Source organism: Nycticebus coucang, chromosome 2 (assembly GCF_027406575.1).
Source record: "Nycticebus coucang isolate mNycCou1 chromosome 2, mNycCou1.pri, whole genome shotgun sequence".
NCBI classification, from domain to species: Eukaryota; Metazoa; Chordata; class Mammalia; order Primates; family Lorisidae; genus Nycticebus; species Nycticebus coucang.
In genome coordinates, this window is record NC_069781.1 from 121,550,954 (window position 1) to 121,575,846 (window position 24,893).

At 40.4% G+C, this 24,893-nt stretch overlaps 1 protein-coding gene across 3 annotated transcripts in view; it reads right to left on the reverse strand.

Moving 5' to 3' along the window:
* Window positions 1-24,893, reverse strand: part of AGBL1 (AGBL carboxypeptidase 1) — a 698,527-nt gene that overhangs the window by 547,176 nt on the left and 126,458 nt on the right. For all 3 annotated transcript variants that reach the window (XM_053581727.1, XM_053581726.1, XM_053581728.1), the window contains exons 10-16: window positions 24,715-24,831; window positions 22,774-23,339; window positions 21,188-21,271; window positions 20,146-20,232; window positions 17,761-17,909; window positions 16,408-16,495; window positions 7,090-7,234 (exon numbers count right to left, since the gene is read on the reverse strand). In XM_053581727.1, the coding sequence (XP_053437702.1) occupies window positions 7,090-7,234; window positions 16,408-16,495; window positions 17,761-17,909; window positions 20,146-20,232; window positions 21,188-21,271; window positions 22,774-23,339; window positions 24,715-24,831 (1,236 nt within the window). The remainder of the gene's footprint in view (window positions 1-7,089; window positions 7,235-16,407; window positions 16,496-17,760; window positions 17,910-20,145; window positions 20,233-21,187; window positions 21,272-22,773; window positions 23,340-24,714; window positions 24,832-24,893) is intronic.

The following is a 24,893-nucleotide window of genomic DNA, read 5'->3' on the forward strand; positions in this document are numbered from 1 at the left end:
TGGACTTTTATAAATCAGATATGCGGAAGCAGGTTTGTTTATAGGAATCATCAAGCATAGTTAGCGCTGAGATAAAAAGTCAAAAAGGCTGCTTAGGGCTAATGAACATTGTCCTTCAAAACAGTGCTTCCACCAGTAACTGTGGGAGAAAGCAAAGTTGAAATGTTTTCTTCTTCTATGACTTCTCTCTTAACATTTTATGATGATTACATTTTTTATGATTAATTGTATCATAAAGCTCAACAAATGCCTAATATACTTTTAGCTAACGCTCATTTTTCATAAGCTGCCTTTTTTCACAAATCCATCTCTCTGCACCCCTCAATGAAATACCTATCGGTCTATCTCTCCCCTCCACCCCCGAGATCTGCCACCAAAGTGTGGCCAATCTATAACACTTCCACTTTTAGATAATTATTGTGACTTCAGTCATACAGAAGACTGCTAGCAATAAACCAATTATAAAGTTCTATTGAATTTCCTTTTGCAAACTTGGCTTTGTCTTGTTCTCCTAAAAAAGGATCTCCAGGTGAATGCTCCCATCTCAGGTCTAGGAAGGTTATGCCTAATTGGAGATTGTGGGGATCACTGATGAGAGAAGTGGGGCCTCTGAATGCATGTGCCAACTGACTATAATTGCACCCCTGTGGAAGCCATGGGGTTGGTTTTCTTTATAAAAATATGAATGAGTTCAAGGCAATTGTGGAAACCCCCAGAGAGGCTGACTTCTTGAAAGAAAATCCAGGCCAATAAGCTCAGCCTGTGGCCTCCCCCTGAGTCTCCCCACAGGAGTCATCTCCCTCTCCTTTATCAACTACTCCCTTGAACTTGCATAGAAGACTTGCCTTGACCCCAGCAGGTCACCCTGCTGATGGCTACTGATAAAGTGGGAAGCAATGTGCACTCAAAAATCATTCATTTCTTATTGTGACCCCCTAAACTCCTGCACTTTCTGTTCCCCTAATTTAGAAGAAAGCTCACTCCTAAGGAGATGGCCTATTTGTCCACTGCCTAGATCTCAGTTGTCACTTAAAGACACTCAGCAGAGAATGGAAGACTTCTCATCACAAGAGAACAAGTTACTCTGTTAAGCTAAATAAAAAGCTACAGAACAGGCTTACAGCGTGCTCTGATTAGCTTTCTCAAATCGTCCCCATCTGCCAATATCCCTCTCCCTAAGTTAAAGGGACTTAACTTAAGAATGAGAGAAATGGCTTGTCTCTGGGTACCTACTCACAGATTTGTCAATTATAAAGAAAAGATGATTTTAATATTCTTTTCTATTAAAAACAAACAAAGTTGTATCACTGATAATTTGGAAAAGAGAGTAAAGAGAAAATCATAATCAATCATCCTAAGAAAACCATTTCTAGCAGCCTTTGTTTTAGGGTAGTTTTCTTACAGAGAGTAGGGAGCTCTTCTATTTGAAGTTTTTCACTTAATTTTAACCTTAGTATAAATTATGAATTAAATGAGTATCTTCCAATCAGTCCAACAGAGAAAATAATCACACATCATCACAAGAAAAGAACAAGAGCCCTAATGGTTACCATCTGGTATTGCTTACTGGATAGACACTTTGCTAATACTTTCCACGTAGCAATCATTTAATCTTCACAATAGTCTGAGTAGGAACTGTCTGTATGTTTCCACTTCTATAGATGAGAAAACTGAGGCTGAGAGAAGTTAAATAGTTTGCCCATGGCTACCCAGCAAGGAAACTCAGCTCTTGACCTCAAATCCAGACCCATCTGACCTCAAAAACTAGTTCTTCTATTGTTCTCAAGACCTTGCAATTCGAGTTCTTTTTGGTCAAAGAATTCACCATTCACATACATTCTGCTTCTTTCAGAACAGCCTTTCACATTCACCTCCTCAACACCAACACCAACACCTCCTTTCCTGTGCCTGTCTGGACCCATACAAGGCGAGGTCCCTGTCTATCGGTGCCTGACAGCACTGATTTATGACTTGTTCTTGCATCTTTGATTTGCACATGTGGGTGAACATTTCCCACGTGACACTTTTTAAACTCTTCATTTATGGCTCAAGCCTATAATCCGAGCATTCTGGGAAGCTGAGCAGGTGGATCGCTTGAGATCAAGAGTTTGAGACCAGCCTGAGCAAGAGGAAGACCCCATCTCTACTAAAAATAAAAAATAAAAAAACTAACCAAGCATCATGGTGGGCACCTGTAATCCAACTTCTTGGAGGCAGATGCAGGAGAATTACTTAAGCCTTAGAGTTTGGAGTTGCTGTGAGCTACAACAATGCCACAGCTTTCTAGCCTGGGCAATAGGGAGAGACACTGTCTTGGGGAAGGGGGGGTGGTGGGTAGAGGGAGGGGGATCGGTGGGATCACACCTGTGGTGCATATTACAGGGGTATTTGCGAAACTTGGTAAATGTAGAATGTAAAGGTTTTGGCACAGTAACTGAGATAACGCCGGAAAGGCTATGTTAACCACTGTGATAAAAATGTGTCAAATGGTTTATGAAGCGAATGTATGATGCCCCATGATCATATCAATGTATACAGTTATGATTTAATAAAAAAAAAGAATAAAATAACAAAATTACAAACCTGAACAATTTTGTTTATCAAAAAAAAAAAGAAAAAAAATATTTGTTTAAAAAGTTAGGAAAAAAAATTTTAAATGAGAAAATAATTCTTCATTTATTCCAGGCCCTTTATAAGATATTATGCATATAACACTCTAATTCTCTCCTCGCCCCCTTTTCTTGTCCCTATGCTACACCCCATTTCCCATCCTTGAGGATAATAATTTTAGCATCTTTCATGCTGGGTATGTGTCTGGTAAAAATTTCTACTCTACCCTTTAAGAGCCTTAAGCTATCCAAATATTTGGATCCTACTTATGACCACTTTTCTTGTCTCTTGTCAACTCATATAGTTCTCAGTTCTCAGTGAGGTACCATTTCCTGAGCTCCTAAAATACCCATCAGAAACTCTTTTGGGGCTCCATTATCAACCTATACCATTGGCTACCTAGCGATAATCTGTAACAAAATTCTAATACTTTAACAAAGTATTACAATCAAGTTAGCAATCATTACCATCACTGGTATCTTAATATTGCTGATTAAACTATAACTCATTTGGGTGATGCTGTGGCTCAAGGAGTAGGGCGCCGGTCCCATATGCCAGAGGTGGTGGGTTCAAACCCAGCCCTGGCCAAAAACCACAAAAAAAAAAAAAAACTATAACTCATTTTATTTGCTTCAGAATGGCAACAATAGTGTGTTTATTTCTTTTAGCTTTATTTTAATGCTATCATTTTGAACAATTATGCTACAGTGTTGCTGGCAAGCATCTGGAAGATATCACTTTCAAAGAACCAAACACTAATTCTCTTATTATAAGAGAATAATAAAACTTTTAAAGGTTTCAAAATTATATTCATGTTGAAAAACATCCAACACAAAGTCCTTTGCTATAAAAATGTCTGTGATTATTAAACATAATCCATAGTATCACAGACTTTCAAATTGTGAATTCCACATGGAAATGTATTTTCCAACCCTCAGCCTAACCCCCAAATCACATACAGTTAATTCTGCCCTTGGGGTATTACTCACATTTAATTTATCACTGACCTGTTGGAAGAAGAAGTGTTTCTCCTTAGGACATGTCCAAAAATAAAAATGACTAGTGTATATTACAGAATGTGCTCATTCTGTCCACAATGAAAGGAGAGATTTTTAAGAGAAGTCACAGAGTCAACTATTGTCTTAAACAGAGAGGACAAAGACCATGAGTTATTGGTACAATTGGTACAATTGGTAAAAGTGGGAATGTAGATTTTTTTCACTTTCAAATGCCATATTATCTTTCTAACCCTGTTCTAGTCATTTAGGAAAAATAAGAAGCTATTTTTTATCCTTCTTTCTCATGAACTTTCCCCAAACTTCCCTGGTAGAAGTGATCATAGTCAATAGCCTGACAAATAATAAGTTTTTATTAATACTAACAGTAAAAAAGACTATAATTATTAGTAACAGCAAATCATGCTGTTAATAGTCATAAGCCCATGAACCTCAGTTAACAAGGCCTTGCTCTCCCTCTCAATGACTAAGTGACTAGAGGTTGTCTTGTTTGTATTTTTGCCTCCCCTCGAAATGAAATTATCTTCCCATGAACCCCAACAGCTTCTAAGTTATATTTCAGTTGTAAACTTTTTAACCCTCTGGTCTGGTCTGACACAGTCTCCAGAAGATAAATGGACCCAGGAAACAAGGTGAGCACCCAGGTGCAGTCAAGCCTGCTTGAAAAGGTTACAGACTTTACATGAGCTTGTAGGCACCTAGCAAGAATCCATCAGAGTATCTTAGGATAAGAATTGGACCAGGTTTGGTGAGAAACATTCTCCTTCAACTGAACCACGTCCACAGCACCCAGCATTATAGACATAAATCATGGGTTGGTGACTTGAACTCAACCCTTGGAGATGTCTGTGTCATCACGCAGAGATGACTGCGTGTACTTGTAAAACCAAACTGCATTTTTTCCATAGCTATTGTTATACAAGTGAGGACACTGATCTGACCCCACAGCAGAAATTCTGAATTTTTTCATACTTTTGCTCAAGTGGAATAGAAAGGCCACCAGAATAGACATCCAAGGCCAGCGTTTTCTACTCTGCTTGGCTTCTAGGGAGATGTGGCACTTCCAGGCTTTAGATTTTGCATCTATAAATAAGGGGGAACTAGACAGCTTGCTCACCACTTTGAGTTCCAACGTTTTATACTAATTGCCACCAAGAACCTGATCAGGGTTGGAGATACTCTTAACACGTGACAAGAACACGGTCTTAGACCCGCATGCAGTTCCTTCGTCCCCCAATGGAAAAGGCAAACACACATTCCAAGAAGAATCCACTTCCTCAGTAGACTTTCCCTCCCAGCATCTCACAGGCAAGACTGTAGAAACAGCTGTTGAAAGGGATCATGAATCTTGCCTGTTCTGTGTCCCTGAAGGCAACAAAACACGTTTCATAACAAACACGGCTTGTTACAACATAGCTTGTGAGGCACATTTCTTGGATTAACTTCCTGAGCTCTCTAAGTGTGATACACAAATAATACTAGTTGTGCATCTTTTGCAATCTGGGAAATAGTAAAAATCTTTCCTTAGGCAAGACAACATATGCGGAGAGGGGCAGATGCACTCTCACGATGCAGAGAGCCAAGTTTAAGATATGCCTCCTCGAGAAAAATAAAAATGTTCACTTATACCTGAACATTCCTTTTTAAAGGAAAGGTGTTCTTGGTTATTATCTTTTCCAACTCTTCATCACAGCCTTAAAATGAAAATGCTCAACCTTCAGGCTAAGTGATATATATGTTCATATATACACATATTATTATAAATATGCTAATAACATTTTACATTAACACAGAGGATGAAAGTGCCTTATAGAAGATATTGCAGCTCATTAATCCTCAGGATATCCATGAAATATCTAAGGGTAAGGGATAGTTTGCCCACTTTTGCAAATGAAAGAAAACTGCATGGTTGAAGCAGTCAATTTGCTGAAAATTGTCTCATGAACCTTGAGCAGGGCCTTATGGAACCCAGGGACGCTAACAGTCGTGTCCAGCCCAGCTTCTGCTAATTCTCATGAAATAAATGATTATGGTCCTCCTTTGCAGCAACCCAGTGCTCTGTTCTCCCTGCTTCTTGTCCATCCCAGATCCTTCTAGCAGCCTCCATCCCACAGTAATGGGAACCAGGACAGATGCTGAAGCAGCTGCTTACTCACAGACACAGGAGTCTTCCAAGCTCGACCTCCTTGCCTTCTGCTCCAGTCCCCTCATGGAGACAAGGGTCCTCAGATTTGCATCTCAGCTCACTTGTCTCTCCAATTCAACTCAAATCTGACTACTTCATGCTTGACCTGAGGACTATTTATTTTATTTATTGTTTGAGACAGGGTCTTGCTCTGTCACCCTGGTTAGAGTGTAGTGGTGTCATCATAGCTCACACCAACCACAGACTCCTAGGTTCCAGACATCCTGATTCTCTTGCCTCAGCCTCTGAGTAGCTGGAACTACAGGCACCCACCACAATGCCTAGCTATCTTTAATAGAGGTGGGGTCTCACTCTTGCTCAGGCTGGTCTCAAACTCCTGAGCTCAAGCAACCCACTCCTCTGCACCTCCCAGAGTGCTAGGATTACAGGTGTGAGCCACCATGTCCAGCCTCCAAGGACTTTGTTTTAAAAAGATAGAGACCAGTTCATAATTGCTATCATAATTGCTAAGTCATGGAAGAAGCCCAAGTGCCCATCGACCCACGAATGGACTAGCAAATTGGGGTACATGTATACCATGGAATATTATGCAGCCTTAAAGAGAGATGGAGACTTTACCTCTTTCATGCTTACATGGATGGAGCTGGAACATATTCTTCTTAGCAAAGTATCTCAAGAATGGAAGAAAAAGTATCCAATGTACTCAGCCCTACTATGAAGCTAATTTATAGCTTTCATATGAACGCTATAACCCCCTATAGCACAAGAATGTGGGGAAAGGGCCAAGGGAGGGTAACGGAGTGGGGAAGTCAGGGTGGAGGGAGGGTAATTGGTGGGGCCACACCTACGGTGCATCTTAGAATGAGTACAGGCAAAACCTACTAAAGGCAGAATACAAATGTCTACATACAATAACTAAGAAAATGCCATGAAGGCTACGTTGAACAGTTTGATGAGAATATTTCAGATTGTATATGAAACTAGCACATTGTACCCCTTGATTGCACAAATGTACACAGCTATGATTTAACAATAAAAAAAAAGATAGAGACCCTAAGAAATGTCCCCACTTCCCACACTCAACCTGCAGGCCACTTGGGGTTCAGAATATCAGCAACAATAACTCAGCTGTTCAGGGAAGGGGATGGAACATACATAAAGCCTGTAAGTTCATGACAACAAAACCTCAGGAAGGCAGCACTTCGCCCCCACCACCCATGATGTCAGGGCATCCTGGATGTTCTCAACAAAAAAACAACAGCAGTAAACAAAGAAAAACTGCAGGCCTGCTGGAGTGATGCTACAAAGAGGAGTTACCATGAGGGCTGTGTAGGTGTAGGGATAGTGGTAGGCCAGGTAGCAAACATCCTCATTATGCGGGAAGGTGACAGCAAAGGTGAGGCTATAATAATACTTCCCAGATGTTCCACCTGTGGCAGCTGCACTCTGGTAGTAATGGTTTCTAGAAAAAGGAGAAGAAAAGTGAATAAGAGAGAGGGAGAGATGGGGGAAGAGGGTTGTCACTCTGAGTCCTAGTATCTATAAACCTGTGTGTTATATACAAGGCAAAATGGCCTTCACTGGGAATGCTTTTGTGGGTAGAATTCAGAAAATAGAGACTTAGACAAATGAAGTTGCTGCCAGGTCATGAGTCAGTTGAGTAGCAGGATGTAGCCTGGCCCATTCACCTGTCATTTGTGGCCTATATGCTACAGGCCTTGCCTTGCTACATCTGAACCTGAAGGCTAGATATCATTGAACTACAAAATAGAGGGAATGTGAGAAATTGTGTTCTTCCCAGAACTCTACTGCAGACATACACTTTCATCACCCTAATGTGGGTTCCCCTGATCCTTTTTCTCCCCTAGACTACATAAGGTGCAGCTCCTTCCTTTCCCCTCCATCTGTCAAATGGATTTATTAGCAAACACTACTATATACATCATCTCGTATTATTGCTGCAGCATCCCATTGTGTGAATGAAGGAACAGAAGCTTAGAAAAATTAATTTGCTTCAAGTCTCAAGGCCAGTAAGTAGTCAGAGCAGGATTCGAACCCAGATCTCTCTGGCTGCAAAGCCTTTGTTCTTTCTACTATACAATACTTTCTTCCCGGAAGAATATATTTGTCACCCAAATATGATTCAGCTTCTTAAAGCTTGAGAGTACACATCTTCCTTTGTCAAACATGAAGAATCAATTTTAATACTTCAGAGAACAGTATCAAAGTAAATTGCACCCAGAAGTACATTCCGAACAATATTTTCCCCACATGCTACCATTTGATGCAGACAGCTGTGCAGATTTCCTGAGAAATGTTATCATCAAGGCTGCATTATAATGCAAAGTATGCCCCGGACAACAAAAGATGTAATTCTACCTTTGAACACTTACAATGTTAGCTTACTTGTCCAGTGTGCTTTGGGTTTTACTGGGGACAGGGAAGGGAAAAGCAAGAAATCATAAGTAATTATTCTCATGTATTCTTGCAAAATACAAAAAAATATTGGTTATTCTTTTCTGGCTTTTTGCTAAACTTTATGCCACCCCACACCTAAACTAGAGGGCAAGTGTGTATGAAAGGAAAAACTAGAAAGTCTACTATCTCATGCCTTACGGTCTTATGGGTTTTCAATATTGATAAAACTAGGGATGGAAGTAAAAGAAGCTGGGAGCCCACTGACCATGGCCTCAGCTACTATGAACACAGCATCCTGGAGCCATGATCATGCTGGGAAAAGGAAGGTACCTCATGCTACGGTAAGCCTAAGTGACTGTCCCATCCAGCTTTTCAGCCATGCACTAACAGAACCCATCTACTTTGTGCCTACGGAAATAAAAATTTCAAAAGGGTGTCTTCCTTCAGGGTGTGATCTATATCTTGATGACTAAGAAGGTCTCCTCTTTGCAGATTTCCCCAAAGTTCTGAAGTGTCTCCAAAAGCTACGAGTCTGGTTATTAGAAAGGAAGGACGGAAGCAGGTGGGGTCTCAAGCATGCCGGTCACATATGCTCTTCCTTTTATTTGCTTTCCAATATCACTTGTAAAGGCTCCCCTGCAAACACAAATTCAGTTAACAAACCTGGCTGAACAACAGGTGCTACTCCGTTACACCTCCTTATGCTGGAAGAGCCAACTGAAATGAAATGAGCCAGGGGTAGCCAACCCAAATATGACCAAGAGCTTGACCTGTGGACAGACATGTGGGAATGCACACACATGCACACACACACGTACTCACGTGTGCAGATACAAGCAGAAACACATACCTAGTGCCTCACTAGATGCTCCCCAGGGCCAAAGGCAGGATGGGGGTCCCATCTGGCATGGGCTTTGCTTCTTTTTCAGTTTTCTACTGGATTATTAACCCATTTTATGCCAGAGGTCGAAATTTTTGAATATTTTGCATGACTTTTTGACAAGCTCCCAGCACGCCAGTCTCTGCAGCAGCGATTAACTCCGTGCACCCCGTGACAACATGGGCCCTCAGGAGGCAGGCATGTGTGAAAAGCCAGACCTCAGCGATGACCTTGAGCAGCAGGATATAAATAACTCCCATGGCACTGCCAGTCCAGTAATGGAACAGGAGGCATGAACGAGCCAAGCATGCTGACGTCACGACACAAGCACATTCACCCTGTGCAAACTCAGCCATACCCCACTCAAGTGCGGAAAGAGCAGGACAGACAAAGTGAGCAAATGAAATCCACAAATTGATCTCGTTCCTTCATTGTGACTAAACCTGGACTTCAAGGAAAGAACAGCTACAGGGAAAGGGAGAGAGAAATAAAATGGGCTAATTCTTAGCTCACGAGCTTCCACAGGTCCCGCTCTTAGGGATTTAAGGGAAACGTAAGGATTTCAAGTGATAGTTTTGACTGTGTAAAATCTGCCTTATCACACGCCAACACACACAGACACGCACAAACACACACACGCCCCTAACATGATACTCCCTGTAGTTCTGTTGTTACAGTCTCCTGACTGATACTAAATGCTGACAAGCACTTTATCCAGAATGGTTGCAAAACTGCTGGAATTTAAAAAAAACAAATGTCACTTTATTTAAAATGAATTTCAGCTAAAGGAGATTTGGTTACAACCCTAATCTGGGTTCTAACCTCTGGCTGAACCTCACACAGGTGTCAGGGTTCCCCACCGGGGTCTCCTGGCAGCCGTATCGTAAGAGGAGCCATCCAGGACATGACTCTGTTTCCAGCAAACTTGCTCTTCAGAGGCCCTCAAAGTTTCCTAAGACTATCTTCTTCAAAGTGAAATGTTTGATAAATCTGTACATTGAAATCTTTGACTTGCTACAGTTCAAGTTGCCCATAATAGAGTGAGACATCTTCAAAATGTTATTTTTGCTTTCCTCATTATGACATGAACGCATTGAGGGATGTGTGCAAGGCAGTAACATTCAACCTTCATATTTTCAATGGTTCTCGTGTGCTTCTTCCATTGTATGAAAAGCCCTTTCCCTCTTCCTTGGTTATCTCTTTTCATCCTTCAAGATTCAATGCAAGTGAATCTTTCTTTCAGGAAGTCTTCCCTGATATGCCCCTTTCCCATGCCCTTTCTTGGCAAGAATTACGCACACTCACTCGTATATCTTTACACTAGTCACAGCATCCGGACATAGCAGCCATTCAGTTAAAGTCTGTAGAACAACAGGACTACAGACTGCAGGAGTAAGAATTGGGATGCTTAACATATTTTATTTTTAATCCCGATGGCATCCTTTTAAGGTAAGTACTAATAATACTTTTCACATATATTCTACAGTTGGGGAAATTAAAACTCACAGATGTTAAGTGTCTGGAGCAATTTCACACAAGAATAGCAAACAAGATTAAAGCCCAGGTGTGGGCTTGGTCCCCAAACTAAGATATTTTTCATTATATTATCTGCATCTTAGGAATGGATAAAAGGACAACAGGTCTTGTGTCCCAAGTAAGGAAATGGGAACTTGAAGTTTGGATCTTCATAAATGAGGGCTGCCTATGCACTTAGAATCTGAAATAACAAAAAGAGTGTAATAACCCAGATGAGAACTGGTAAAAGTGACCCATCTACTAAGATCCTTCATAGCATATGAAGAATGGTATTTGATGCCACTAAGAAGATGTTTCTACTAATTATGATTTTTTTTGAGACACAGTATCACTCTGTCATCCTGGTAGAGTGCCATGGCATCATCATCGCTCAGAGCAACCTCAAATTCTTGAGCTCAAGAGATCCTTTTGCCCCAGCCTCCCAGTAGCTGGGACTATAGGCACCCACCACAATGCCTGGCTTGTTTTTCCTATTTAATAAGAATGAGGGTCACACTCTTTCTCAGGTTCATCCCGAACTCCTGAGCTCAAGCAATCCACCCACCTTGGCCTCCCAGAGTGCTAGGATTACAGGTGTGAGCCACCCCACCCAGTCGTTTTTATTAATTATTAATAATTGCTAGCATTCATTGAATACCTACTATGCACCAAACCCTGTTCTAAGCTTTCTGTGCACTTTATCTTATGTCATTTAACTTTCAGAATAGTTCCGTCAAATAGATACCATTATTATCCACTTTTTACAGATAAGGAATCTGAAGTTAAGAGAAGTTGGGATCATTTTCCCAGGTCATGCTGTTAATGAGCGGTGGAAGTTTAATTCAAAGAAGTTTCTCTGCTCAGTCTGCTCTTCCGGATGGAGCAGATGCCTGGCAAAACTCAGGTGTGTTCTTGAAAATTTGCTGGATCCTGGATTGTTCATCTTGTGTCCAAGATGACCCGGGCTACATAGATATAGTCACTCTGCAATTAAAAAGTTTCCCCATTGCTTTTTCATCCCCTGACATATTTATCTTCAGAAGGATCTGTATTTTTATAATCATAAAGCCTTCAATGAAGCAAGGAGCAAAGTATACAAATGCATAGTTATGAACTCAATCTATTTCCACTTATACTTAAAAATATGCTGGGAAGTCATTTTTCCTCCTGTGGGTGCATGAAATAAGCAAATGCCATGATAGAGAGTGAATTCGATAATCTTATAATGACGATGGCTCTGTTTAACAAAGGTACATCATTTCACTTAAAAGGATTTAATAAGGCAGAGCAGCCAAGTCGCCAGGCTTCCGCGTGTCTGCAGCAATTCTAATATTCTATATAACACCAAATCTCTCTCCTGAGATCCCTCGGAAGGATGCATGATGGCAGAGCTCGCGTATGACATTCATCTTCATGAGTGAGCTGTTCCATCTCCTCTCACGAGCGGAGATAAATGTCAGAAGAGATCAGCCGTTGTGTATTACATGACCACTCAGAGCGCGCAGCTTTCCTCCCTCTGCCCTTCAACACCAAAATTACTTTAGATGGAGCTCAGAGCAAATTCCAAACAGTGTGAGGCTGTGTGCATTAGGGGGAGAAGCAGACCACGGGGAACTACACAAAAGAGAAACTAAAAGGGTCCTTGCTTTCTTTTATGAGACGCATGGAAAAATGAATCAGAACATTGCTGTTCCTCCCTCTCAAGGGACGTTTTTATTTCCTTGCCTACTGGTCTTTCAGGCCGAGGGGAGAGGGAGGATGAGGTGGAAGGCATAGGAGTGAGCCAGGGGCAGGGGCAAGATGATCAACTGACCACAGGGAGAAAAGATTAGAATTTCTCTTGAAATGCATTAGCTAGGTAGTAAGAACGAAATTCATCTGTCTGACGTTGGATGTGCAGATTGAATTGGCACAGATGCCCTGTGTAGTCCACATCAATGTAATGTGATGAGTGATTATAAAACAGTCTAGATTATGGTGCAGGGATCTTAACCATTTGGCCCTCTGTTGTATGCCAGGACTGGAGAATGAAAAACATGTTACATTTTACATCTACGCTTTTTCTATGTCAGATAGAGAAGCATCAATTTCTGCATAGAAGGTCTCCTGAGGGCGAAGTGGGAATTAGTTAACCCACTTCCTCTTTTTTTTGCTTTTAGCTTCTGGTAAAGTTGCAACAGCTTACATTGGTTGATTTACATTATTTACATTATGTAAGTAAACTAAACCGCACAAAACTGACATTTTTTTAATTCAGCTCCAAAAGCATCAATTAACGGTAAGTTACAAGCAAAAGGATAAAAATGATTTGATCATTTGAATAGGCATGCCCTACCTCTTCCTTTTAATACTAAATCTTCCTCAAAAATTCTCACTATGTACAAATAATCTGATTAGATCGGGAAAGTTAACCAAAATTTCTCAAAATTACATAAAAGACTATTTACAACTTTCTTTTTAATGGTAAACTTCATAAAGTTATAGTGAGACCTAAGCTATACAATAATATAAAGATGTAATAATTAGGTAGACATTTAAAACTGTTATTTGTTTCATCTTTTTATATCATTTAAAATTCTTCACTCTATCTAATGTACATAATATATGAGCATAGCCATGCATGTATAATTTTTTTTTTTTTAGACAGAGTCTCACTTTATGGCCCTCAGTATAGTGCTGTGGCATCGCAGCTCACAGCTGGGCTTAGGCGATTCTCTTGCCTCAGCCACCCAAGTACCTGGGACCACAGGCACCCGCCACAACGCCTGGCTATTTTTTGTTGCAGGTTGGCCGGGGCCTGGTTCAAACCTGCCACCCTTGGTATATGGGGCCAGTGCCTTAACCACTGAGCCACAGGTGCTACCCTGTGGCATGTATTATTTTTTTAAAAATAACTTATGAACTGATCTAATAAGTACACGCATAAATATAGCTCACTGCTAATGCTGCACTATCAAAATAGTCTGGGGACTACTTTCCATCTCATGATGATCAGTCAGCCTACCTCCTTTACTGTGATATGCAAATATCCCATTCCTTCCGAATGTCTTTTTTCCTTTCACCCCTCTCTCTACATATATATTCAGGTACCATGGCTCCCAGTTCTCGCCACAATAAGCACCCTTTCATCTCCTTAAAACATGGCACCAAAGGTGGCGCCTGTGGCTCAGTGAGTAGGGTGCCAGCCCCACATACCAAAGGTGGAGGGTTGGAACCCGGCCCTGGCCAAACTGCAATAAAAAAAAAAAAAATGGCACCAAATCCAGGAATTGAACAGAATAGTAGAAAGAGACCTTCTGTTTCTTCTAATGACATACTGGAGACAAGGAAATAGGAAGATAAAGTTCCCCCAAATTAATACACTAGAGGGGAACAAAGGCAGGGATAAAGCAAAGAAATCTTAAAAAGCAGAGCAATTCCAAGACTGGGATGAGTAAACAGGGGGAAAGATACTTTGTATCTTTATCCAAAGCATTTACAATAGGGAGAGGTGTTCTGATTTGTGGGTGAATAGAGATTACACATATCTATTATGTTGTTAGATCACATTATTGGAAATATGTTAACATAATGTGGTGAATAATTATAAAACAAACTACATTACAATGCAGCAATCTTATCCATTCATCTCTGTTGCATTCATGGCTGGAATATGAAAAATGAATTACATTATACAGTCATGGTTTTCATCTCACCCCTCTGTTACTCTTTAATCACATAACAATTGTCTTGTTAATGAATCTCAAAACTATTAACATGGGCTTTCCTTAGGCCAAGGCAGTGCTCCCGAAGCCTGGAAATGTGGCTTCTTCCTTCGCCTTCTGCATGAGGCTTCTCTTCATTCCCCAGTTCCAAGAGGAGCATCCTCTGGGGAGGACTATACATATCCCATTGGAAAAGGACACAAAGTATTACGTTTGTCCAATCTCTCACTAAGTTCCGAATCCACGCTGTCTCTACGCTGAAACTTTCCCCTTTATTGAGGGTAACTATTTCCAGAGGAAACTAAAAGTTATTTTTGACACACCAAAATCCAAATTTAGGTTTTCACTTTTTTTCCCTGCAGTTGTGGAAGCTATCACCTTGAGGTGATTCATAATCTAAATCTCTTCAAGCCATGACAAAGGTCCGAAGCGGCTTCAGAGAGGTGGACCAGAGAGGGATTGCCATTTAGATGAACAGAAAACGAACAAAGGTGTAATATGTTGCTATTCTTCTAAAGCAGTGTTTTTCAAACATTTTTATATCCCAGCACACTTGAACCTATAGTTAAACTTCCACAGCACACTTAATGTATGCTGATCATGAAAAAGAGAGAGGAAAGGGTGGCACCTGTGGCTCAAAGGAGTAGGGTGCCGGCCCCATATGCCAGAGGTGGCGGGTTCAAACCCAGCTCTGGCCAGAAACTGCACAAGAAAAATAAAAAGAGAGGGGCCGCGGGGGGGAAGAATATACTTACTGTGCTTTGAACTGCTTTTGAAAATAAATTTAACTAATGATCTTTAAAAATGTTTGCGGCACACTTAAGACCTTCTCAGGGCACACTGCGTGCTGTGGCACACTAGGTTGAAAATCACTGTTCTGAAGAATATCAGGAAATACTGTTCAGATTCATACCCTGATCCATCAAGGAGTAAAGATTCCCAACTCTTTCATTACAGACTGTCAGCCCAGGTCTGTGTTCTGTAAATGACCATTATCTCTCTTTGCCTTTGTACTCAATAGAGCAACAAGATTCTCAGCTTTTCCTACCTATCACTACACCCATCTTCATAGTCTCAAAAGCCAAGAGGCAGAGGGTATACACCCTCTTTCTCTTTAATAGTGACAACTATCCTAAACTCTAGAATGTTTGGAAATAGGTTTTTCAAAAGTCTGCTGTAATCTCAGAAAGAAATCAGACTTACTTTATAAACAAATATAGCAAGAATTTGTACTAGCCTATCAGTTTTTATAGGAAACTAGCCATGAACTAATAATTATATACATATATTCTACAACTGTGAGAAATTCCTACCCATTTTTTTCTCATGAATTTAAATTTTATTTTTCATCTGAAGAAAATGTACACTTAAGTAATTGCTCAGTCTGGAATCCATTTCTTTCATCACAATATATAGATAATTTAAATTTTATGCATTACAACTTTGCAGAAGAAATTGACCAAAGTGGCCACTGAATCAAGGATTAAAGATGAATTTTAAAACTGCTCCCTCTTTAATCTTTTTCCAAAAAGAAAAAAAAAAATGATCTTGCTGAAGTGGAAAAGTTACTTAACAGTATTTGTCACATAGTCACTTTCCTGAACGTTGGGTAACTGAAGTCTGGGTGGATAGGAATTAGAATCAGACAGAATATTGTAGACTTTTTGTTCACTGGGTCCAATGGTGACAGATAAAGAACTAATGCTTGGTATACTAATCCCAGAGAGTAGATATCAGAGTTTGTAACTTCTGATATCTAATAACAAAGTCCAAAAGATTTAATGTGTTACTAAAGATAAAATGCTTGGTATACTAATCCCAGAGATTAGATATCAGAGTTTGTAACTTCTGATATCTAATAACAAAGTCCAAAAGATTTAATGTGTGACTAAAGATAAACCATCTTTCAGCACATCAAAATATATTTGAAAGGCCTACTGTGGGTGCCAATGAACATGTTCATAACTCCGAAGGGTGAAGAATTGGCCAGTAGGACAGAGGGACAAGTATAGCAGAAAACCTCAGATTTCTGAGGTTTATAAAATCAATATGGAAAAGCAAGAAATTGAAAGGGAGTGACAGAGCAGAAAAAAGGAAACTGACATCACTCTAACTTACTTATAGTAACAGATTTCGTGGCCTGTCCGTATCCAGGTAGGTCTGCCAAGAAGAGCCTCCTTCACAGAATACAGGGTTGGCTGCATCCCTACACAAAATAGAAGCAGGAATTAGTCCAGAAAGAGAGCTGTGGTGGGCTGACTAATGGCCCCCAAAGACAACCAGGTCTAAAACCCTGGAGACTATGAATTATAACCATATGCGGCCAAAGAGACTTTGCAAATGTGATTAAGTTAAGGGTGTTAAAACAAGGAGATTATCTTAGAAAGTCCTAAATGCAACCGCAAATGTCCTTTTAAGAGAGGGGCAGAAAGAAGTTTGACTGTAAAAGAAATACAAGGCAAATGAAGCAGAGAGAGATTTGAAGATGATCAGTGTTGTTCAAAGCACATTGTGTGCTGTGAAGATGGAAAAAGGAACCATCCACCAAAGAATGGAGGGAATGTCAAATATTACACTAGATGCTGGAAAAAGAAAGGAAATTTATTCTGCCCTAGATGCAGCCAATACCTTGACTTTAGCTCAGTGAACTGAGCTTGGACTTCTGGACTCTAGAACTGTAAGAGAATAAATTCATCTTGTGTTAAACCACCAGGCTTGTGATAATTTGTTATAGCAGCTATGCAAAGTGAATGCAGAGTCAGGGTTCGTATTTCTTCCTTATCCACCAACATGAATCTGTTTAGTCACTACAAAGTAAAGGTAACATCCTGTGCTTAGGCACAGACACCTGGGAATACTTATTCCTTATGCAAATCCACCCTGTAAATTAGTGTATGATCTAGCAAAAGGTATACCGAATTTTCTAGTCCTAGAATTTTCCATTCTTAGAAACATTCCCAATAAATATGGGTTGCTAGTCAGTCTTTGTCTCATAACTGTGTCTTCTGAAATGGCCAGAGGTATTCAAGAGAACTTGAACTTTGTCTAGTGTTTTCTGAGGGTGTGAATCAGTGTGGTCCAGTTGGATTCTGCTTTTCCCCTCTTGTAACAGGCATGTCAGAACATTTGCTCCTGTGGGATTTAGGAGATGGAGAGAAGGAATAAATGTAAGAGTTTACCAACCTCAGAAAGTTCAAGGAGGAGCAAAGGAAGCAGTAAGTAGTGTAATACATGTACTAATTGAATTCCATAGCATGGGTTAGGGGGAGTCTCTGGGAGGGTTCATCACGTTTCCCTCCATGGTAACAGAATGCCCTCGGTGGCCCACTGCCTCGCCCCACTGGCAACCCAACTGTACCAGCCCACTTCAGACCCTCTAGGCACCCATGCAGGGCTCTGGCAATAATTAATCAAAAAGTGATATCATTCCTGGGATCATCCAGAAAGCCCTTGTTCCCTCAAAGTGCATACCGTAATTAAACTGGCTGTTGGGCTTCTCACAGTTGATGATGTTGAATCGGTAAGGGACGGCGGCACGCATCCCGCTCACCTCAAAATAGAACCACTGCTGGTGCTGGGTGCTATTCACATCAGCGTTGAGCAACAAATCATACTCACACCTGCAGAGTCACAAACAACAGTGGAGAGTCATCCAGAAAGTCTGTAAGATAATGTCCAATACTGAGAATCTGCATATCTTGGGGTTCTAGATTATGGATCTGAGACCCAGAACCTCAGCTGACTGGCAAATTGTAATCATCATCCTCATCTCTCGATATTGGACACCAGTTTTAGAAATTCATGGGAATAGAGAGTTTCTTAGTGTTAAAAGAGTCAGTTACACAACTGTAGCACATGTTTTTATTAAGCTATAATAGATCTTTTTATCCAGATAGAAAAATGCAAGTATGCTACATCTCAGAGGAAATTCAATCACATTTGGTTTGGATCTGCCATTACTATTTGATCCTAGACACTACTTTTAAGCCTCAGTTTATTCATGTGGAAAATGGAAATCACATTTAAATGTAGAGTGCTGTTTGTAAACATTAAATAGAAAAGTCAATGGCAATCTCTCAGCATACATGCTATAAAATGCACATTCATGCCCTCCCACACGGAGCCCCGCATAAATGGTAATGTGTAATAAAATTTAAGAAAGGACAGAGCTTGCTAAAGACAGATGAGAGTAATTATCTGACAGAGTACACCCATGATACTGTCACTGCAAGTCCTGCACTCTAACCACCGAGTATACTATACAATGTACAATGCGTAACCCACCAAGTGGCACTCATAAGAACATTCTGAAAAATCTATGACCTTCAATTGTCTGTGTCCTACAGCGCTCTCTCCAAAAAGGTGATCATAACCATTTCTTACTTAGAAGTCAGTTTGTTTACTGTCACTTAACCCTATAACCCTGACTGCAACTGATTAGTTTAGGATTCTACACTCTGGACAAAGACAGATGTATAAGAGAAAGAGACAAGTCAGGCCAGCCACTTAGGCACATCCTGGACTGATTACTTTCTCACCAGACTCTCAGTCTGGTCTTCTCTCTTGGATCTTTCAAACATGATGTCTGGAGAGAAGAAATAATAAAAACAGATCTAGAGAAAACAGTAGAAGCTGAGCTGACAAAAGAAAGAAAGAAAAGCTTAGAAGAAATCTTGGCATAACTGTCGTTCTCTTCTTCAGACCAAGTAGCTCAACTTGTCTGTATTTTATATGTTGGGCTTCCTTAACGTATTTAATGTACCAAATAAAAAAGGATGGCCCTACACCTCCCCCTGAAAAGAAAAACTTTGAAAAAGTCTTCTCAGGTAGCTATAAAGCAGGTCTGCACTCTACTAAGTTCTGTGCTCTCCTCATGGTGAATATGCACAAGTAAGAACTTATGATGATTTAGTGCTTGTCAGGTACCGGTGCTTTTCTGAGAGCTTTATGAGTATTGTTTAACTCTCATCGAATCCTCCTGCTCATTTTGTGAGTGAGGAAATAAAGGCATGGGGTTAATTAGGAAACTTCCTCAGTCTTCTGGTTAGATAGAGATGAAGTTATCCTGACAGTCTGATTCCAACCTCTGTAGCCATTATACCATTAACTATCCTGGACTGGTATTTCACAAGTCTACCAATAGGAAATGGATTCTATATCTGATCTTTTGGTATATGAGAAATACAGTCTACACTGCTATAGTAGAAAGAATTATAATGTGGTTAGAACACCAGTCTCTTCTGCCCCTGAAAAAGGAGTTAAAAGTCGTTTGTGGTTTTATTGCTTCCTTTCTTTCAGTTTGTGCAGCTCTAGGTTTTCCCTGCTTATGAAATCCTTTTCTATTAACCACTCATTTGTAGGTTCTGCAAGGCAGACCATTCCCTTGAATGAAGGATGCCCACCTGTCTGTAGGGAGTCCATGATTTTTGCCACCTAAGTACACAGATGTGGGAGCAACAGACATGCAGAGGTGCAGGAAAAATAGCCCCATGTACCTTTCCACATCAACAGAACTAGATTTGCATCAGTTGAAGGATAAACATCCTGGTCAAAGTACTCTTGCATCCAAATACAGACTTACTTTTTGGAACACAAGGCATATGTAATGAACAGTTCATTCTGCTGTGATAGCTAGTGAGTCTCCTAGTAGAGTGCTGGTAAGTGTTTAATACCTGACTCACTGAGAGGAAAAAACCTTCCTCTGTAGTGTTTGCCAAGTTTAATGGTATAAATACTACTACTACGGTTAATTTCCAGCCAATGGGAAGTGATTGAACAGAGAATGGAAAGAGATGGTCACAACCTGCTCTCATGAGCTGCCAGGAGGTATAGCCCTGTGTGGCTTTCCTTACTTACTCTCGCACTTGAATGGCTTTGCGAAGATTTCCTGACTCAAATTTGGAGAAGAACCTCAAGCAATTAGAAGCTGTATCTTGCAAAGGCCTGTAATGAAATAGAGAACTCATGAACATACACATTATTGCTGTTCTTCAACACTGTTTGACATTTCTTTTATTTATTTATGTTTTTTAATTGATTGCATTTGTTAGGTAAAGTCCCTCTTATAATTGTGTCCCACCCCCAAAAGGTGTGTTGCACACTATGACCTCTCCACCCCCTCCCTCCTTCCCTCTCTCTGCTTTCCCTTTCCCCCACCCTCACCGGGTACTAGGTCATTAAATGTCCTCATATCAGAACTGAGTACATAGGCTTCTTGCTTCTCCATTCTTGTGATTCTTTACTAAGAATAATGTGTTCCCCATCCACCAAGGTTAATACAAAAGATGTAAAATCTGCATCTTTTTAAATGGCTGAATAGTATTCCATGGTATACATATACCACAGCTTGTTAATCTATTCCTGGGTTGATGGGCATTTAGGCTAGGCCGTTTCCACATTTTGGCAATTATAAATTGAGCTATGATGAACAGTCAGTGCAAGTGTCCTTATGGTAGAATGACTTCTTTTCTTCTAGGTAGATGCCCAGGAATGGGATTATAGGATCAAATGGGAGGTCTAATATGAATTCTGAGGGTTCTCCATACTTCCTTCCAAAAAAGTTGTACTAGTTTGCAGTCCCACCAACAGTGTAAAAGTGTTCCCTTCTCTCCACATCCACGCCAGCATCTGCAGTTTTGCGATTTTGTGATGTGGGCCATTTTTGCTGGGATTAGATAATATCTCAGGGTGGTTTTGATTTGTATTTCTTTAAAAATTAGGGACAATGAGCATTTTTCATTTCTCAAAGATAAGCTTTCTCTTACAGATCTTTCACCTGAATTTTCATCAAGCTGTTTTTGAGCATAGGAATGAATTGCTAACTTGAAACATTCCTATTCTCTTGTGATTAACAGAATTCTCCATGTACCCCACTCCAAGAATGCACAAGACCACCTACCAAGGCTCATCTAAACTGAAGACAACTTTATTTATAACATCACTTGGCTGGATAAGTCTCCGGACATCTTCTAATATCTTGATCCTGAAAAGAAAAATTGAGAACATTTTCAGGGTGAGCCTACCCCACTCATCCTATGGTAACCTGGATCTTGGGGATCATCCCAGAAGCATAAAAACAGAGAGAAGTTTAATAACACCCCAACCTTGAGCTCAAAGGGTGAAAACAGCACTATCCTCCTTCCCTTTCTTCTTTATCAAGAAATAAAACTTCACTGGGAAGTCGGAGTGTAGAAAGCAGTGATGTAAAATTTCAGCTGGAGGATTCTTGGCTTGAAGACAAGTTTTGTCAAGCTCATTTGGACTAAAAAACTTTGGAACCTTTCCAGTTATGTGAATAAGAGGGTCCTTTGCACTGAGACAGTTCTGGGGGACTTTAAGACTATTCACTGTTAGCATCCTCAAGATTCGAAAGGCTCCAAAAAGCCTTTGTAATCTTGTGCCATGTATATTCTTAAGGCTCTGTCTGTTCCAGAAAGCCAAGGTCTATCTTTTGTCTATGAAACACCAATATCTCTGAGATTTAAGTAAGAAGAAAGAAGAAAGTTTAGGAGGTCTTTCAGATTACCTTCTTGAATTTCCAATCCAGTTCATTGGGGTGAGGTGGAAGAAGATGGAGGGGGAGGTGCACGTGAGGCTCAGAGAGAAGACGTTCTATGCAGGGTAAAATGGTCCTAGACCAACCCCTGTTGTGTGTTTCTCAAAAACTTGAGCATGGCAGAAAATGTGTAAGAATAGAGTTAGAGATAACAGTCAGGAGCTCAAATGGAAGCAGTTCTGGAGATCTACCATCAAGAGAACAATTGATTGATTATACGGAAAGTAAGTTTTTGGAACTTCTTTTCTGCACACTGCTCCATTCACTTGATATATCCATGACTTTTTTTTTTCCCAAGGAAAATAATTTTTTCCTCAGCTTTAGAAGTTTTTGTTTTAATTTCACTATGTTGAGTGAAAGACAAAGCTCCCTTTCCTGCATTCTTGGTATAATTTATCACTCAATGTTTTGTCCTGGAGAATGTAGCTTTTCTATCTCCTCGTCAGTGATGGAGCAAAACTATTCTCCAAATCAAGTTAGGGTCTGTAAGTTTGGGGATGTGAAATGAAACCACAATATTTCTTTGTTAGCAAGAGAGCCTACACCGACTTGCAGTAAACAAGGAAAGAAATCTCAGTCAGTTCTGGATTTTTCTGAAAACTTTCCTTGGAGGGAAGATTCTAGCATTTACAGAAACTAGATGATCTTCCCTGTTGTAGTGGCTTGTGATGGATATAGGTAAGGAGTTGCATTAGAATCAGATAAGGAATTCTTTGTCACGCATGCCTACCACTACCTCTCACTTGATTTTGAAATGACCTTGTAGAGGGCAAGTTTGAATGTTTGGCAAAAGTTTCCCAATAGGCTTTACATGTTCCTGAATAATGCTCACTTTAGTGATGACAAAATTATTTGTACAAACCATTGCACCTATAAAAATATTAAAGAACAGATAAAATACATAGCTTTCAAGTAAGAAGCAACATCACCTTTGGACTCCACATTTGCGTTCCAACATGCACTGGGCAGAGGGAGGTGGACAGTGTCCCCAGAGGTCAGGAAATGCCATCATCTTGAAGTCCACCACAGAGCTGGTTCCTTGGGCTTTGTCCATATAAAGATAAGGGTCATGGAAGGGGACATGCTTGGGATGTGTCTGCAGGAGCTTATCCATTATGTCCACTGTTTCTCTGGGCCTAGCTGAATTGGAGAAGGCGGCACTCATCCTTGAGCAGAACATGGCATCTATGTCCCAGGCCTGCTCTTTCAGGGAAGCCTGATTGTTGGGGATTTTATTTCCAGAAGAATCCCTCCCAAGACCATTGGATTGTACATTTGAGTATAGGTTTGTTATGGGCCCTTTTTTGGAGGCCAAGTGCATGGCGGACCTCCCCATCTTCACCACACGCAGAAGGGAAGCCTGGACTGTGTCTTCTCTTTCTTGGTCTTTATTGAAGCCATGCTGCCTTGAGGCAGCAGCCATTGGAATGTGTTGGTGATTGGCACACTGAATCTCTCCAAAGTTCCAATTATCTCCAAATTTGGACTGTGGTTCCTTCAGGTTTAAGGTGGAAAAACAATACGTCAGTGTTACCTTCCAGGTAAAGAATACAATTGGATCCCTGTCCTTCCCCTCTGGGCTCAGATCTAAGCATAAATCTTGAGAATTAGGAAGCTTTTCCAAGATCAACCAAGAAAGACTGACCTTCAAGAGTCAAATAAATGACAGAGTCACAGCAATACATGTTCGGAAAGGGCTTTTGGTGCGTCTAGCACAACCCCACACAGTACATGATTGTCTTCTGTGACACCTCTACTAAGTTATAAGCAGGCTGAATAACTTCATTTATGGGGGCCTCACTGCACTCCAAAGTTACATTTTTCATTTGAGGATAATTCTTATTCCTTTGAAAATGTCTTACACTGAACAGAAACTTTCTTCCCTGAAACTGTTAGGATTGATCCCCTTCTGCTTTCTGAACTGAAGTAAAATGTATTAGCTCCCTTTTGTACACGTGACTTAGCTTATACCCTTAAGTGTAGCCAAATTCATGATTTATTAAGAGCCATAAGAAAATAATAGAGATCAAAAATCAGGTCTGAAATATTGATGGCAGCAATAGCAGCAGCAGCAGCTAGCCTCTAGATTAACATCACTAAGTCTAAGGTTTCCAATCTGTTTCTACTAATAACAACAAAAACTGCTTAGAATCAGAATAGCCACCTTCAAAACCCCATCTCAGACAATTTCCCTAGTTTGGCATGAGAACAATTAAATTATCATGAATGTTAATTTGCTTTCTCAGAGCATAAGGGTAGGGCACCTTGCCCACCAGATAATAGGTAGTGATATGTATCTCCTACGGTTGTGCATCACTTAACAAAGGAGAAACATTCTGAAAAATGTGTCGCTAGGCAATTTTGTTGTTGTGCTAACATCATGGAGTGCACTTATATAGATCGAGATGGTGAAGCCTCCTATATACCTATGCTATATGGTATAGAATAGCCCATTGCTTCCAGGCTACAAACCTGCACAGCATGTTACTCTACTGAATACTGCAGGCAAATGCAACACACTCATGAGTACTTGCATATTCACATATACCCAACTGTAGAAAAGGTACAGTAAAAGTATGGTATTATAATCAAAGTGATTATATATGATATATATATGATATATGTGGCCCCTTTTTGGCCAAACCATCTTTATGCAACACACGACTGTATTTCTATCCTAGGTATAGAATCAGATTGCAGAACCGTTGCATGCATCAGATTCCTGGTTGCCATCTTTGCTTTTCTCTCAGAAAGATCCCAGAAGAAGATCACTAAAGATGAGCAATGCTTTCCATCTGGACATCTCTATTTGGCCTCCCAAAGAACCCAACAAGCACCTCCGAAGAGCAGAACCAAAGCCTACGACATACCTCAAAGCTGCAGGAGAGCTCATGACACATTTTCTCATATTGCTTCAGTTCCTCTTCAGGTTGGTCAAGACCAGGTTTGGAACTCAGCTTGTCCACATCTGTTTCCAAGTCATCATCCTACAGTGGAATATTTATAGAACAGATGACAATCAGGAAGTCCCACCTGAGAAGCTTTGAGA